General features: G+C 40.6%; 1 protein-coding gene across 2 annotated transcripts in view; it reads left to right on the top strand.

Annotated features, from left to right (window-relative positions):
• Positions 1–573: 573 nt before the first annotated feature.
• Positions 574–14799, top strand: part of LOC106571331 (mitogen-activated protein kinase kinase kinase 7) — a 31837-nt gene continuing 17611 nt past the window's right edge. The window contains exons 1-11 of one of the 2 annotated variants that reach the window (XM_082961714.1): positions 574–1382; positions 2176–2286; positions 2407–2472; positions 2691–2736; positions 6151–6289; positions 6973–7101; positions 8726–8850; positions 9358–9488; positions 10957–11038; positions 11169–11293; positions 11562–11709. In XM_082961714.1, the coding sequence (XP_082817840.1) occupies positions 1296–1382; positions 2176–2286; positions 2407–2472; positions 2691–2736; positions 6151–6289; positions 6973–7101; positions 8726–8850; positions 9358–9488; positions 10957–11038; positions 11169–11293; positions 11562–11709 (1189 nt within the window). In that variant the 5' untranslated portion in view covers positions 574–1295. The remainder of the gene's footprint in view (positions 1383–2175; positions 2287–2406; positions 2473–2690; positions 2737–6150; positions 6290–6972; positions 7102–8725; positions 8851–9357; positions 9489–10956; positions 11039–11168; positions 11294–11561; positions 11710–14799) is intronic. The other variant, XM_082961715.1, reaches the window with a different exon arrangement.

The following is a 14799-nucleotide window of genomic DNA, read 5'->3' as shown; positions in this document are numbered from 1 at the left end:
AGTATTTGGTTTTAAATATACTTACGTTTCAAAGTTAAATGTAATTGCAAAAATATACTAACGTATCAAAAGTAAAAGTAAAAATAGAAATTATTTTTAATTTCTTATATTAAGCAAACGAGAAGGCACAATTGTCTTGTTGTTTTTTACTTAATTGATAGCCAGGGTCACACTTCAGCATTTGTGTTCAGTGAGTCTACCAGATTAGAGGCAGTAGGGATGATAGGGATGTTCTCTTGATAAGTGCGTAAATTAGACCAACCTCCTGTCCTGCTAAGCATTTAAAATGTAACGAGTAGACTACTTTTGGGTGTCAGGGAAAATGTATGGAGTAAAACGTACATTGTGTAGTGAAGTAATAGTAAAAGTTGTCAAAAATATAAAAAGTAAAGTACAGATACCTCAAGTACTTTACACTGTAGGCTACATATACTATTGACATTTAAGAGGCTAATAACGTTACTTATAGGGACATACATATGCATGCATTTATTGTAATAAAGTTAACAATAACATCGCATCCTTTTTATTATAGCGTCTCTATTTACAAAGTTGCATCTGCATGCTATTCGGGACACAAAGCTGGTGGGGCAGAATTCAGGGGAGCACACCATTTCTGGAGCTGCTGCCTGTAACAACTGCGGAATAAAACAAAAGTCGTATATAATGGAAGAAAAGTCGTAATTATAAAGTTATGTACGCGAGTCAGGTGTTTAGAAAAACGCAGGGAAAAACGGTGGACACTTTTTTTGTTGTTGATTGTTTGAGTTTTAAATGCTGAGGAAATCAATCACCCCATGTCTCGAGCCACTACGCCGGTGGTGCACAGTCTACGGCGGCGAAGGACTGGCGTGATCAGGCCAGCAATCGGCCTAGTCAAGTGACTCCCAAAGTGTCAGATATAGCTTGCTCGCCAGCTAGCTAACTTGCTGATTTACTTTTGTCAACCAACGTCGTTGACGTCCCTGATATGGCAATTGCAAGTTGCTGTTTTCAAATTGTGGCTACTGCTAGCCATTGTTAATCGACTTTTTAGCTAACATTAGCAAACTACCTTACTAGCTGTCTAGCTAGTTCAGCTACCAGTTGGCTATGTTGGACTGAGCTAGCTAGCCAGTAAACACAGCTTGCGAGTTCCAGTTTTTAAACTAGATTTATTTCCGTTTTAGGTCCGCCAGTGTCTTGGCAAGTTGTGTCATGTAAGATTATTTTCCTTCGTGTACGCGTGTCTTGCATATTATTCTTTTTACATTTTTACATTCAGTTTTAATGAATAACTAGTTAGCCAGTTAGCAATGTCTCTGCCATCCGCCGATATGATCGAAACTCCCCCTGGATATCCATTTGAAGAAATAGATTATGTGGATATTGAAGTTGAAGAGGTAAGTAACAAGTTAGCTATCTCAACATTTGATTGGAACGTGAGGGATCCTATGATGCAGAAGTTTGCCACAGTGCGTGATATCGCAATTGTCATGGTTGCTAGCTCTACCATTGTTAATCGACTTTTTAGCTAACGTTTGCAAACTGCCTTACTAGCTGTCTAGCTAGCTCAGCTACCAGCTGGCTATGTGGGACTGAGCTAGCAAGCTAGCTAGTCAACAAACACAGCTTTGCTGGCTAGGTGTGAATCACCCCAAGATGGGGTGTGATGTTGGGTTTGAATCACCCCAACATTGTGAAGTTGTATGGCTCATGCAATAATCCGGTAAATCAGTGTGTTGGACCATGCATTGAATGTTTTGTGTATTATGGTTTTGAAAAGGCCTGGGAATTAAAAGTTACCATAACTATCTCACTAATAGCTATGCCATTCATAAATTATTTTGCTATAGACGTTATGGAGAATGGTCAGTTAGCTATGCTCCAAATCTATTTGGCAGTTATTGTTTTGATTGTAACTAGCTAACTAGCTGCAGTTCCCGACAGGTGGGCCCCACACATCAGACCCCTCCATCAGATCAGCTGACGTTGACTGTCTGCACACAGGAGTTTGATTGATATGCTGGATTGTGTAATGGAACTTGTCCACAACAAATAACAACAACAGTGTTAGCTTGTCTAACTCCCAAAACACCCAGATGGAAAGTGGCATTAGTAGGGTCATGATAATAAAGGACGAATAACATTGCATCCAACACACTTGGCTTATGTCGTCTACCTGTTATCTTTCAGGTCGTGGGGAGAGGTGCATTTGGTGTTGTCTGCAAGGCCAAATGGAAAGGCAAAGACGTCGCAATCAAGACAATTGAGAGTGAATCTGAAAGGAAAGCATTCATAGTTGAGGTATTGTCACATTGTACTGGGATACTAATAGAGATATCCTGTAAAGTTATGGCAGGGCAGTTTATTACAACCCAAAGAGATCCCTCTTGATTCTCTTCCCTCCTCCTCTCCCCTCCCAAGCTGCGACAGCTTTCACGTGTGAATCACCCCAACATTGTGAAGTTGTATGGCTCATGCAATATTCCGGTAAGTCAGCTTTTTAACACACTGATATTTCAGTGTGTTGTTATAGCCTATGGTTTTTGCCAGTTGTAAATACCTTGGAACAGTGGGTTGTTACTGATTTATTGTAGAAACACCAATAGCAAGGTAAACAAACGACCAGAACATCGTGGGATACTGTATACCCTAATAACTACCTTTTTTTTTCTTTCATTTTTGACGGCACAAATTGACCGATCTAGGTCTGCCTGGTGATGGAATATGCTGAAGGGGGGTCTCTGTACAATGGTGAGTCCCTGGACAATGTAGGCAAGCCTACTACTAGGCTTGGGCAGTATCCAGATCCAGATTGTCATACCTTCATACTGACCTTGTGCCATCCTAGGATATGAACACAAGGGGCGCTATATTCAAACCCCACTGAGTCTGTAATCTGAAGGTTAGCAATGCTAATAAGTACACTGTATATACAAAAGTATGTTGACACCCCAAATTAGTGGATTTGGCTATTTCAGCCACACCGGTTGCAGAGAGATGTATAAATTCGAGCACACAGCCATGTAATCTCCATAGGGAAACATTGGCAGTAGAATGGCCCATACTGAAGAGCTCAGTGACTTTCAACGTGGCTTTGTCATAGGATGCCACCTTTCCAACAAGTCAGTTTGTCAAATTTCTGCCCAGCGAGAGCTGCTCCGGATGTTATTGTGAAGTGGAAACAGCGGCTCAGTCACGAAGTGATAGGCCACATAAGCTCACAGAATGGGACAGCCAAATGCCAAAATAGGATGCCACCTTTCCAACAAGTCAGTTTGTCAAATTTCTGCCCAGCTAGAGCTGCCACGGTCAACTGTAAGTGATGTTATTGTGAAGTGGAAACGTCCAGTTGGCTGGAGGCAGGTAGCGCGTTGGCTACCCCAATGCATAGTGCCAACTGTAAAGTTTGCTGGAGGCATGACAATGCCCCTGTGCACAAAGCGAGATCCATACAGAACTGGTTTGTCAAGATCTGTGTGGAAGAACTTTACTGGCCTGCACAGAGCCCTGACCTCAACCCCATCAAACACCTTTGGGATGAATTGTAATGCTGACTGCGATCCAGGCCTAATCACCCAACAACAGTGCCGACCTCAATAATGCTCTTGTGGCTGAATGGAAGCAAGTCCCCGCTGCAATGTTCCAACATCTAGTGGAGAGACTTCACAGAAGAGTAGAGGCTGTTATAGCAGCAAAGGGGCACCCGACTCCATATTCATGAACATGATTTTGGAATGAGATGTTCGACAAGCAGGTATCCACATTCTTTAGGGCATGTAGCGTACATTTAAAACCTTATAGCGAATGCTAACTGAATGCTAAGGAGCACATGCAAACATTTTATACAGTATTTGACTAACTATTTGCAGGACAGACATCCCAGCTATAAGTTATACAAGTAAATTAAAAAATGCTGCACGCATTAAAAAACAATATTGGTTAACAAGGCTCTTGATCCAGGAGGGGATTCTCTGATGTTACCAAGAAGCTTGATTTTCAAGAAGCTAACCACTTAGCTAACACATTTTTAGCACATTTTAGACGGTTAACTTAATAGTTATAAGATATCTAGCTGGCAAACATTTAGTTTGAATTCCATATTGTAACTAGATAACCTGGCGCATGCTGCACAACAATGAGTAAGTGACTAAAGCGTCCAGTCTCTATTCGTTGTGTGCTTGTAAACAAAACAATGTGGCTGGAGACTACCGGTAAGCTTCATCAGGAAACATGTGCAATCAAGTATATACAAATATTTTATTTTTTTAAAGCTTCAAAGAAATGAAAAACCATCCTGTGGCTATTTCCAAATGCCCTGGTATACGGTATACCGCCCAAGCCGACCTACATCTCTACCACACACATTGACATGGCTTGTAAATTTGTTTAACTGCATGCCATGTCAAACAAGTGGAAATATTGCAATCAACGTCAATAACTCCAATACCCAAATGCAAACTATGCTCTTATTAATCCTTTACACTCGTACCCGTATACAGGTAGAAAATTGCAGATTTGGGCGCTAATAAGCACCTAAATTGGAACGTAGTGGCTGTACAGTGACATGCTATAAGTTACGGTAGAGCTCAGGCTCTGCGCTTCACAGTGTTATATGGGTTTTGAATGACAGCCGTTCTGAATTTGAGCATAGCTCGCAACAACAAGTTGACCCCATCCCTCCCGGTATTTGGGCAATTTTCTTGTCTGAGTGAGGGAATTTCTGTAAATTAAGATGACTTGATGTAATTTGAAAGATGTGATTTTGAGGATTATAATAAATACCGTTTTGATGTCATACAAGCAAGCCAAACACCCTTGAGTCCAAATGTGCACATCATGACTCATGTCATATACAGTGTCAACATTTAGGATCACTATATTTGATGTACAGTTACACGATGACATGTCGTCATATCCTGGGTTGTTCTGAACAGAATGAGCCTATATTTGTTTATTGTGAAGAAAATTTGCCACGGCACACACACCTGAATGCACTCATGACTCATTTCTATGATCTGTTTCTCTGAATTGCCCTGTGAAAGCTTACCACTAAGATCGTATTTTATAACTTAGCTAGTCATGTTGGCAATAGAACAAGCTTTCAAATCATGCCCACCTGACCCAGATTGCGATGTTATAATGGAGTGTTTTTGGAATGTATCCAGAGTATTTTCAGATTTCGTTATCAACAAATATGGCGAAAAGTACAGTAAATGTAAAATGCACATAAAATCAACAGTGCAATATTTTGATTCAGTCTTGTGTGATGTTAACTGTTGTGTCTTCACCTTGGTCTAATAATATCTCTTATCTCCTAACTGTTCCATTTCAATTTGGCCTCATCCATATAGGCCAATTCCCTCGAGTATAAAGGGTTATTAGGCTCACTATTGCCATGATTCCTTAAATTGGTCAGTCCTTTCACAATGACCTGTTATATAGTATTGCAGAGTTAGGAAGTGTTCATGGATCCCTTACCAGAAAGGGGTTCAAATACATGTGTATTTGAGTGTCTGGTATTTTAATATACTTTAAAAAAATACCTCGGTTAAATGCATTGGAGTGAATTTGAGGCAGTGTTTCTGACTATTTTCAAATATATACATTAAAATATTGAACTACTTGTCTTTAATAAATAAAAATAAAATCCTAATACTTACTTTGAATGTATGTGAAAGTAATTGAGGTATTCAAAATAGTATTCGAACCCAGGTCTGACTCTTACCTGTACAAGCACTTTACCCCCTTGTATACTTTTCTACCTCTGAATCTCTGTCAAAGTTATTTAAAGTTGGTGTTCTTAGTTGTGGTCGTCACAACTTTGTTGAATGCTTGAAACTATAACTTTGAAGGTATTCTCTCTCTCTCTCTGTGTGTGTGTGTGTGTGTGTGTGTGTGTACGCGCATATTAGTGGTAAACAAGGAAAGTTCTCCCTGGTGGGGACATTTCCCAGGTCCCCACAAGGACAAAGGCTATTTTAGGCTTAGGGATTAGAGTTATGGAAAATATTATGTTCCCACAAGGATAGTAAAACATGGTGTATGTGAAAGTGTGTTTGCACTTGTGGACTTTTTAAGGCTATGGAAGTGTGTGTGTGTGCATGCAGGTGTGTTTTGTGTTTATTTTGAGGTGTCTGTGGTAGTGACTGTGTTCTCTGTCCACAGTGCTGCATGGTGCTGAACCCCTCCCCTATTACACTGCTTCCCATGCCATGAGCTGGTGTTTTCAGTGTTCCCAAGGGGTCGCCTATCTCCATGGCATGAAACCAAAGGCTCTCATTCACAGGGACCTCAAGCCACCCAAGTATGCTCCTCCTCACCACCTCCCCCTCTCTCTTGTTTCACTGCCAATAAAGTGCCTTGTTCCCCCACTCAAGGTGACATTTAATAGATGTGTGATATATTATATTATGCAATAGTGTCAGAATATTTGTATCTGACTTTATTAACCAAAATACCATAGTTTTGTTATATATATTTTTAATGAGCATAGTCAACGGACGGGCTCCAGTCGTCTGCGTATAAAAGTATTTTGCTTATGTTTTTGTTCCATTTCTGTTAGATCTGGCTTCAGTAGTAAGGCCTTAGTGTTTTCATAGTGTGCCTCTGACTGAAATGCTTAGAGTAGCTGTATCAGCTCCAGAGGTTATATATTTGGCTCTGACGGAAAAGACTGGAACCTAACCTTCACGCTCTTTGTGTGACACAGCGGGTTTTGCCAGACTTTGTGGTTGTAAAGTTATTTGCTGTAAGGGATCTGACTTTCCTTTGTATGCATAAAAATAATCTGACTAGCTGTATTCCCTTTTTTCATGTTTTTTTAATGATTAGAAATGTTTGCTTTGAAGCTAAAGTGGATTTTATTACGTGTTTGTAACCCAGTTAGACCTCAGCAGCCTTTAGTAGTTACCCTTACGTAGTCTCACACGTCACTCAAGTTCACACGTCACTCATTTGAGTGGATCTTTGTTTACTTGTTTGTTTCAGCCTGCTCCTGGTTGCCGGTGGCACCGTGCTGAAGATATGTGACTTTGGGACAGCGTGTGACATTCAGACCCACATGACCAACAACAAAGGAAGTGCTGCTTGGATGGCCCCAGAGGTGTTTGAAGGCATGTATGAACAGCATGGCAAATGTTTGAAACACGCCAAGGGATGCCTGTCCCATCTGTCTTAGAAAGCGCAAATTGGACTGACTCTTTAAGAACAAGGGTATCTAAACAAGTGTAGCCTTTCATAAATGTGTTTATCTAGAGTGCATTGATTGTCAGTGTTTGGTTAGGTGGTGCTACTGTTGAGAGCAATGTTTATACAGTAGGGCTTATGTCTAGTGGTGGAAGTGATCGTTAATTGTAATGGTGCGCCACTTTGGCTTTATCACTTAGTTGATCATTGGAAGTCACCCCAAACACGTAGACTCCACCATTTCTCAAAGCCTGACTAATCTAACTCTTGTTAGCATTCTGTTAATTTACATTCATTCATATCTTAGGTGGTATTTATTATTATAATTATTGTGGTTGTACACACAGACATTTAGAAGTTGAATTGAGGGAAAGATGCAGCATATTGCAGAGACGGTTTCGGTTTCATCCCAAGGAGAATGTAGCATTTTAGTCTATGCTGTCAGCCGGTAGTTTAATGCAGGATTTCCCAAACTCGGTCCTGGGGGCCCCCCTGGGTTCACATTTAGTTTTTTGTCCTAGCACTATTCAAATAACCAACTCATCAGCAAGCTTTGATTATTTGAATCAGCTGTGAAGTGCTAGGAGCAAAACAACTATACATGCACCCAGGAGGGGCCCCAGGACCGAGTTTGGTAATCCCTGGCCTAATGTACTTTGTTTTACAAAGCACATTGAGGCAGCCTCTTGTCAAGGGGGTCAGGAGGAAACGCTAAGGAAATAGTAATTATCTTGTTTAAGGGAGTAACATGAATAGTCATTATCTTGTTTAAGGGAGTAACATGAATAGTCATTATCTTGTTTAAGGGAGTAACATGAATAGTCATTATCTTGTTAAAGGGAGTAACATGAATAGTCATTATCTTGTTTAAGGGAGTAACATGAATAGTCATTATCTTGTTTAAGGGAGTAACATGAATAGTCATTATCTTGTTTAAGGGAGTAACATGAATAGTCATTATCTTGTTTAAGGGAGTAACATGAATAGTCATTATCTTGTTAAAGGGAGTAACATGAATAGTCATTATCTTGTTAAAGGGGAGTAACATGATTTCCATGCAATTTAAACAGCTCACATTTGCCCCCAGAATGACCTCCGTAAAGCTAATTTGCGTCACGGGGAGAAATGTTATTAAAAAAGGCCTCGGCAGCAAAGCAACTTTAAATCTGAGTCCCAAATGACACCCTATTCCTTATATAGTGCATAATGGGCCCTGGTCAAAAGAAGTGCGCTAAATAGGGAATAGGGTGCAATTTGGGACACAACCCAAACGCCTGTGTGAAGAGTAGTTTAATTCCACAACATAGCCACAGTAATTAAGCATCTCAGGAGTGGCCCTGAACTAAAATTGCCTCCTTATTTTCATCACACATATGTTCTTAAGGTGCGCAGACCAGATGGATGCTCCTGTGCTTTCCCAAGCACATCCCCCTTCTCCCCAACACTCCTCACACATATTAACTGTGCTTTTTTGAGACTTACTTTTCATCAGTCAATCAGAGCAATCTGAAAGGCCCTGAGTGGAGCTGTTTCTCTGCTATGTGCTTTCAGGCAGCAATTACAGTGAGAAGTGTGATGTGTTCAGCTGGGGCATCATTCTCTGGGAGGTGATCACACGCAGGAAGCCCTTTGACGAGATTGGAGGGCCGGCCTTCCGCATCATGTGGGCTGTGCATAACGGTGAGTCTAAGAGGAAGTAGGTGGGGGAGCTGAATGAGTTAATCTTTGTGCTGACATGTCAATCACCCTGGCATCTCAGAGCCGGCTGCCCAGTGAGACCTGCTGTGAGATTAAATGAGTTACGAGGCTGACGGGGAAGCGCAATTAAAAGACAGACTCACCTGTATAGCGCTCCCTGCTGTTCCCTCCGTCGCACAGTAGAGTGATGGAGCACAAACGGAACACTGACTGTCTGAGAACAGGAGCACACCTGGGGACAGGACACTACTGCGTCTGTCATTCCGACAAATTAGCGGTGCCACCACAGCAGGGGCTTTCATTTGCATTAGATTAGAAGTGTTTACTTGTACTGAAATTAACTTTCTGGAACTTGATTACATTTTTAAAAGATTGCGTTTGTAATACCTTTGACCTCTCCATCCATTTTACTGTGATTGTGTTTGGATTCATAGTGATAAATGTTGACGTAGTGCGTCTTATCTCTCTGTTTGTATTGATAATGTCCAGGCACCCGGCCACCGCTCATCAAGAGCCTACCCAAACCCATTGAGAGCCTGATGACCCGCTGCTGGTCTAAAGACCCCTCCCAGAGACCCTCCATGGAGGAGATAGTCAAGATCATGACCCATCTTATGCGAGTAAGGCCCTCCTACACACAAACACTCATACTTATAGAGATGCATTACCATAATTTCCGGACTATTAAGCGCACCTGAATATAAGCCGCACCCACTGAATTTAAAAACAATTATTATTTTGAACATAAATAAGCCGCACATGTCTATAAGCCGCAGGTGCCTACCGGTACATTGAAACAAATGAACTTTACACAGGCTTTAACGAAACATGGCTTGTAACAAAAATAAATAGGCTTTAACGAAGCACGGCTTGTAACAAAAATAAATAGGCTTTAACGAAACACGGCTTGTAACAAAAATAAATAGGCTTTAACGAAACACGGCTTGTAACAAAAATAAATAGGCTTTAACGAAACACGGCTTGTAACAAAAATAAATAGGCTTTAACGAAACACGGCTTGTAACAAAAATAAATAGGCTTTAACGAAACATGGCTTGTAACAAAAATAAATAGGCTTTAACGAAACACGGCTTGTAACAAAAATAAATAGGCTTTAACGAAACACGGCTTGTAACAAAAATAAATAGGCTTTAACGAAACACGGCTTGTAACAAAAATAAATAGGCTTTAACGAAACACGGCTTGTAACAAAAATAAATAGGCTTTAACGAAACACGGCTTGTAACAAAAATAAATAGGCTTTAACGAAACATGGCTTGTAACAAAAATAAATAGGCTTTAACGAAACACGGCTTGTAACAAAAATAAATAGGCTTTAACGAAACACGGCTTGTAACAAAAATAAATAGGCTTTAACGAAACACGGCTTGTAAAAAAAAATAAAAAATTAGCAGTAAGCTTTAGTTGTCTTTTTGCACTGAGTCAATTCCTCATGCTGCTGTTTCCAACGTCTTATCATCGACTCATTAAGACCAAGCTCACGTGCAGCAGCTCTATTTCCTTTTCCAATCGCCTTCAACTTGAAAGCTGCATCATATGCATTTCTCCGTGTCTTTGCCATGATGAGGGTGACAAAATAACTACCGTAATCAGAATGATGGGAAGTTTGAGAGTGCTCGATTTAATCTAAACAGTAAACAAAAAAGTTGTTTGACCTTAACCCGTTCGGCAATTTCATTGGTCTAATGAAAGCTTCATGCCGCCAAAAAACTGAGCACGTCACAGAATGTGTTTTTTTGGAAGAAAAAAAATTGAAAGCGGAAAAAGTCCATATATTAGCCTCGTCATTGTTTAAGCCGCGAGGTTCAAAGCGTGGTAAAAAAGTTGCGGCTTATAGTCCGGAATTTACGGTAAATGAAATTGAATGCCTTACCAAGATGGCCGTCCTGCAGACAAGTGATCTCCACAGTGTCCATTCCAGTGTTCTTTTGAATTCCATGCCGACACCGATCCTGGATGCAAGGAGGACTCTTAACCATGGTGTCCTGTTCTCAGACTGCTTGCCTGGTCAGATGGTCAGTGTTGGGAATGTCGCAGTTACATTTTATGTCAACCTCTCTTTTCCAGTGCTTCCCAGGATCTGATGAACCCTTGCAATATCCGTACCAGTCTTCAGATGAAGGACAGAGTAGCTCGGCCACCAGTACAGGTAGCTACATCTATATCGTTGAAGTAGTGGAAGCTTTTATTATCTGCATTAGAGTTTTACCTACATAAAACATCATGGAAGTAATGTGGAAATATCTCACGTCTCACCACCTCTCTGTTGGGTGTTACAGGTTCCTATGTGGATTACACTTGCAACAGCAACAAGAGTGACACAAACATGGAGCATGGGGACTCTCCAGGGAGCAACGACACCATCAAGATCACACCTCAGTTTGCTCATCAGTTCAGGCCAAAGGTAACGCAGCAACCTGTACTGGTATCATTAAACCTGAGCAATTTACTTTGTCAGGTGTCTAGGTGAGAGAAGGTAGACAAATTAATGCAATTAGCTAGATTTGTGTGGATATGAACAAAATGATTTAAACAAGCATCATATGAAAGTAATCACGGTCATTTTGACGTAATCATCAGTGCACAAAATGTAATTGAGACTTTTTGACCACACTGAATAAGTAGTGAAATCTACTGTAGGCCAACAGTATCTGTTTTGTCTGTGCTCTCAGGTAGACCCATTGTGGAGCCTGCCTCTGTCCAGAGGGAGCAGTGTTGAGAGCCTGTCGGAGCGAACCCACAGTCTGCTGCCCTCAGAGAGCAAAAGAATGAGCGCAGACCTGTCAGAGCTGGAGCACAGGGTGCCTTTCGCTCCCACAGGTAACGTCAGAATCGACACCCTTCACACACCCCAAAATGGATTGTACAAGTATAGGACTACATATTTGACACATCACACACTTCTAGAAGAGATGCATACAGTTCATACTTACAGTAATGTTACATCAGCTAATGAAGTCAGTTTTATTTCAGTACGAGAGAGAGCAATAAAGGCATCCTACGCCATTAAAGCTACTATCAGGTTGGCAGGTAGCCTATCGGTTAAGAGCGTTGGGCCAGTATCCAAAAGGTTATTGGTTCTAAGCCCCGAGCCGACAAAGTGAAAAAAATTACTCTGTCGATGTGACCTTGAGCAAGGCACTTAACCCTAATTGCTACTAGTCAAAAGTTTGGACACACCTACTCATTCCAGGGTTTTTCTTTATTTTTACTATTTTCTACATTGTAGAATAATAGTGAAGACATCACAACTATGAAATAACACAAAATAGATTTTATATTTGCAATTCTTCAAAGTAGCCACCGTTTGCCTTTATGACAGCTTTGCATACTCTTGGCATTCTCTCAACCAGCATCATGAGGTAGTCACCTGTAATGCGTTTCAATGAACAGGTTTGCCTTGTTAAAAGTTCATTTGTGGAATTTCTGTTGTGACAAGGTAGGGTGGGTATACAGAAGATAGCCCTATTTAGTAAAAGACCAAGTCCATATTATGACAAGGACTGCTCAAATAAGCAAAGAGAAACGACAGTCCATCATTACTGTAAGACATGAAGGTTAGTCAATCTGAAAAATTTCAAGAACTTTGAAAGTTTCTTCAAGTGCAGTCACAAAAACCATCAAGTGCTATGATGATACTGGCTCTCATGAGGACCGCCACAGGAATGGAAGAAGCTCTGCTGCAGAACACGTCAGATTGCAACACAAATAAATGATTCACAGAGTTCAAGTAGCAGACACATGTCAGCATCAACTTCTCAGAGGGGACTGTGTGAATCAGGCCTTCATGATCGAATTTCTGCAAAGAAACCACTACTACAGGACACCAATAATAAGAAGAGACTTGCTTGGGCCAAGAAACACGAGCAATGGACATTAGACCGGTGGAAATCTGTCCTTTGTTCTGATGAGTTCAAATTTGAGATTTTCAGTTACAACTGCCTTGTCTTTGAGACGCAGAGTAGGTGAACGGATTATCTCGTGTGTTTTCCACCAGGAAGCATGGAGGAGGAGGTGCGGGGTGCTTTGCTGGTGACACGGTCATTGATTTATTTAGATTTCAAGGCACACTTAACCAGCATGTCTACCACAGCATTCTGCAGCGATACGCCATCCCATCTGGTTTGGGCTTAGTGGGACTATCATTTGTTTTTCAACAGGACAACGACCCAAAACACACCTCCAGGCTGTGTAAGTGCTATTTGACCAAGAAGGAGAGCGATGGAGTGCTGCATCAGATGACCTTGCCTCCGCAATTACCTGACCTCAACCCAATTGAGATGGTTTGGGATGAGTTGGACTGCAAAGTGAAGGAAAAGCAGCCAACAAGTGATCAGCAAATGTGGGAACTCCTTCAAGACTGTCGGAAAAACATTCCTCATGAAGCTGGTTGAGAGAATGCCAAGAGTTCAAAGCTGTCATCAAGGCAAAGGGTGGCTACTTTGCAGTGGTGTAAAGTACTTAGGTAAAAATACTTGAAAGTGCTACTTAAGTTGTTTTTGGGTTATCTTTACTTTACTATTTATATTTTTGACTACTTCACTACATTCCTTAAGAAAATATTGTACTTTTTACTCTATACATTTTCCTTGACACACAAAAGTACTTGTTACGTGAATGCTTAGCAGGACAGGAAAATTCACGCACTTATCAACCGAACATCCCTGGTCATCCCTACTGCCTCTGGTCTGGCGGACTCACTAAACGCACATGCTTTGTTTGTAAATTGTCTGAATGTTGGAGTGTGCCTGGGCTTTCCGGAAGTTAAAAATACAAAATGGTGCCGTCTGGTTTGCTTAATATAAGGAATTTTAAATTTTTTTTTACTTTTGATACTTAAGTATATTTTCAACCAAATACTTTTACTCAAGTAGAATTTTACTGGGCCACTTTTACTTGAGTCATTTTCTATTAGGATATCTTTACTTTTACTCAAGTATGATAGTTGGGTACTTTTTCCTACCACTGCTACTTTGAAGAATCTAAAATATATTTTGATTTGTTTAACACTTATTTTTTTGGGGGTTACTACATGATTCCATGTGTTATTTCATCATTTTGATGTCTTCCCTATTATTCTGCAATGTAGAAAATAGTACAAATAAAGAAAAACCCTGGAATGAGTAGGTGTGTCCAAACATTTGACTGGTACTGTAAGTCGCTTTGGATAAGAATGTCTTCTAAAATGACTTCAATGTAAATCATGTCTCCCTGTCTGTCAAGATGCATTTCATCTGCTTTCATCTCCGAGGTGATGCCTCACTCCTCATGTAAGCACCTCCATATGCCCCTCAGCACTGGTGCCAGTCATCTCCCCTCCTTCACACAGATCTTAGGCTGAGGTTTATAGACAGGCAGCCCAATTCTGATCTTTCCTCCACTAATTGGTCTTTTGACCAATCTCATCGGATCTTTTCACATCAGCTCTTTTGCAGAACTGATCTGATTTGTTCCAAAGACCAATTAATGGAACAAAAAGATCAGAATTGGGCTGCCTGTCTAAACGCAGCCAGAGAGAATGCCCCGTATTCATCATCTGCCTTGTCAAATTTAAGCTTCCAAGGCATGAGTAAGCTACCATTAGCCTTAGTCTCTATTTGTCAGGGTTTTTCCTCACGCTTTCTTTTCAGCTTAATGTGAGAGACTGTTTTCTGTGAAATATCTTCAGTTGTCTGTCTTATTGTATAGAATTATTTTACATTGTTGATGCTGTACATGGTATATCATATGAATATTAGTTTAAAATGTAATATATTTAGCTTTATCATCTGTTTATCTTCAGTGGTCCTCAATGGTTACTATATATTACAGTATTCGGTGTCATCAATATGGTTTGAGCAATTTATTTGAATTCCTTTTATCATACATATTCTATTGGTACAGTCAAATTGTTTGTTAACCAAATGCCTG

Source organism: Salmo salar, chromosome 15 (assembly GCF_965601325.2).
Source record: "Salmo salar chromosome 15, fSalSal1, whole genome shotgun sequence".
Lineage (NCBI taxonomy): Eukaryota > Metazoa > Chordata > Actinopteri > Salmoniformes > Salmonidae > Salmo > Salmo salar.
The sequence above is the reverse complement of the archived record's forward strand: the minus strand, read 5'-3'. Positions and strand labels throughout refer to the sequence as shown.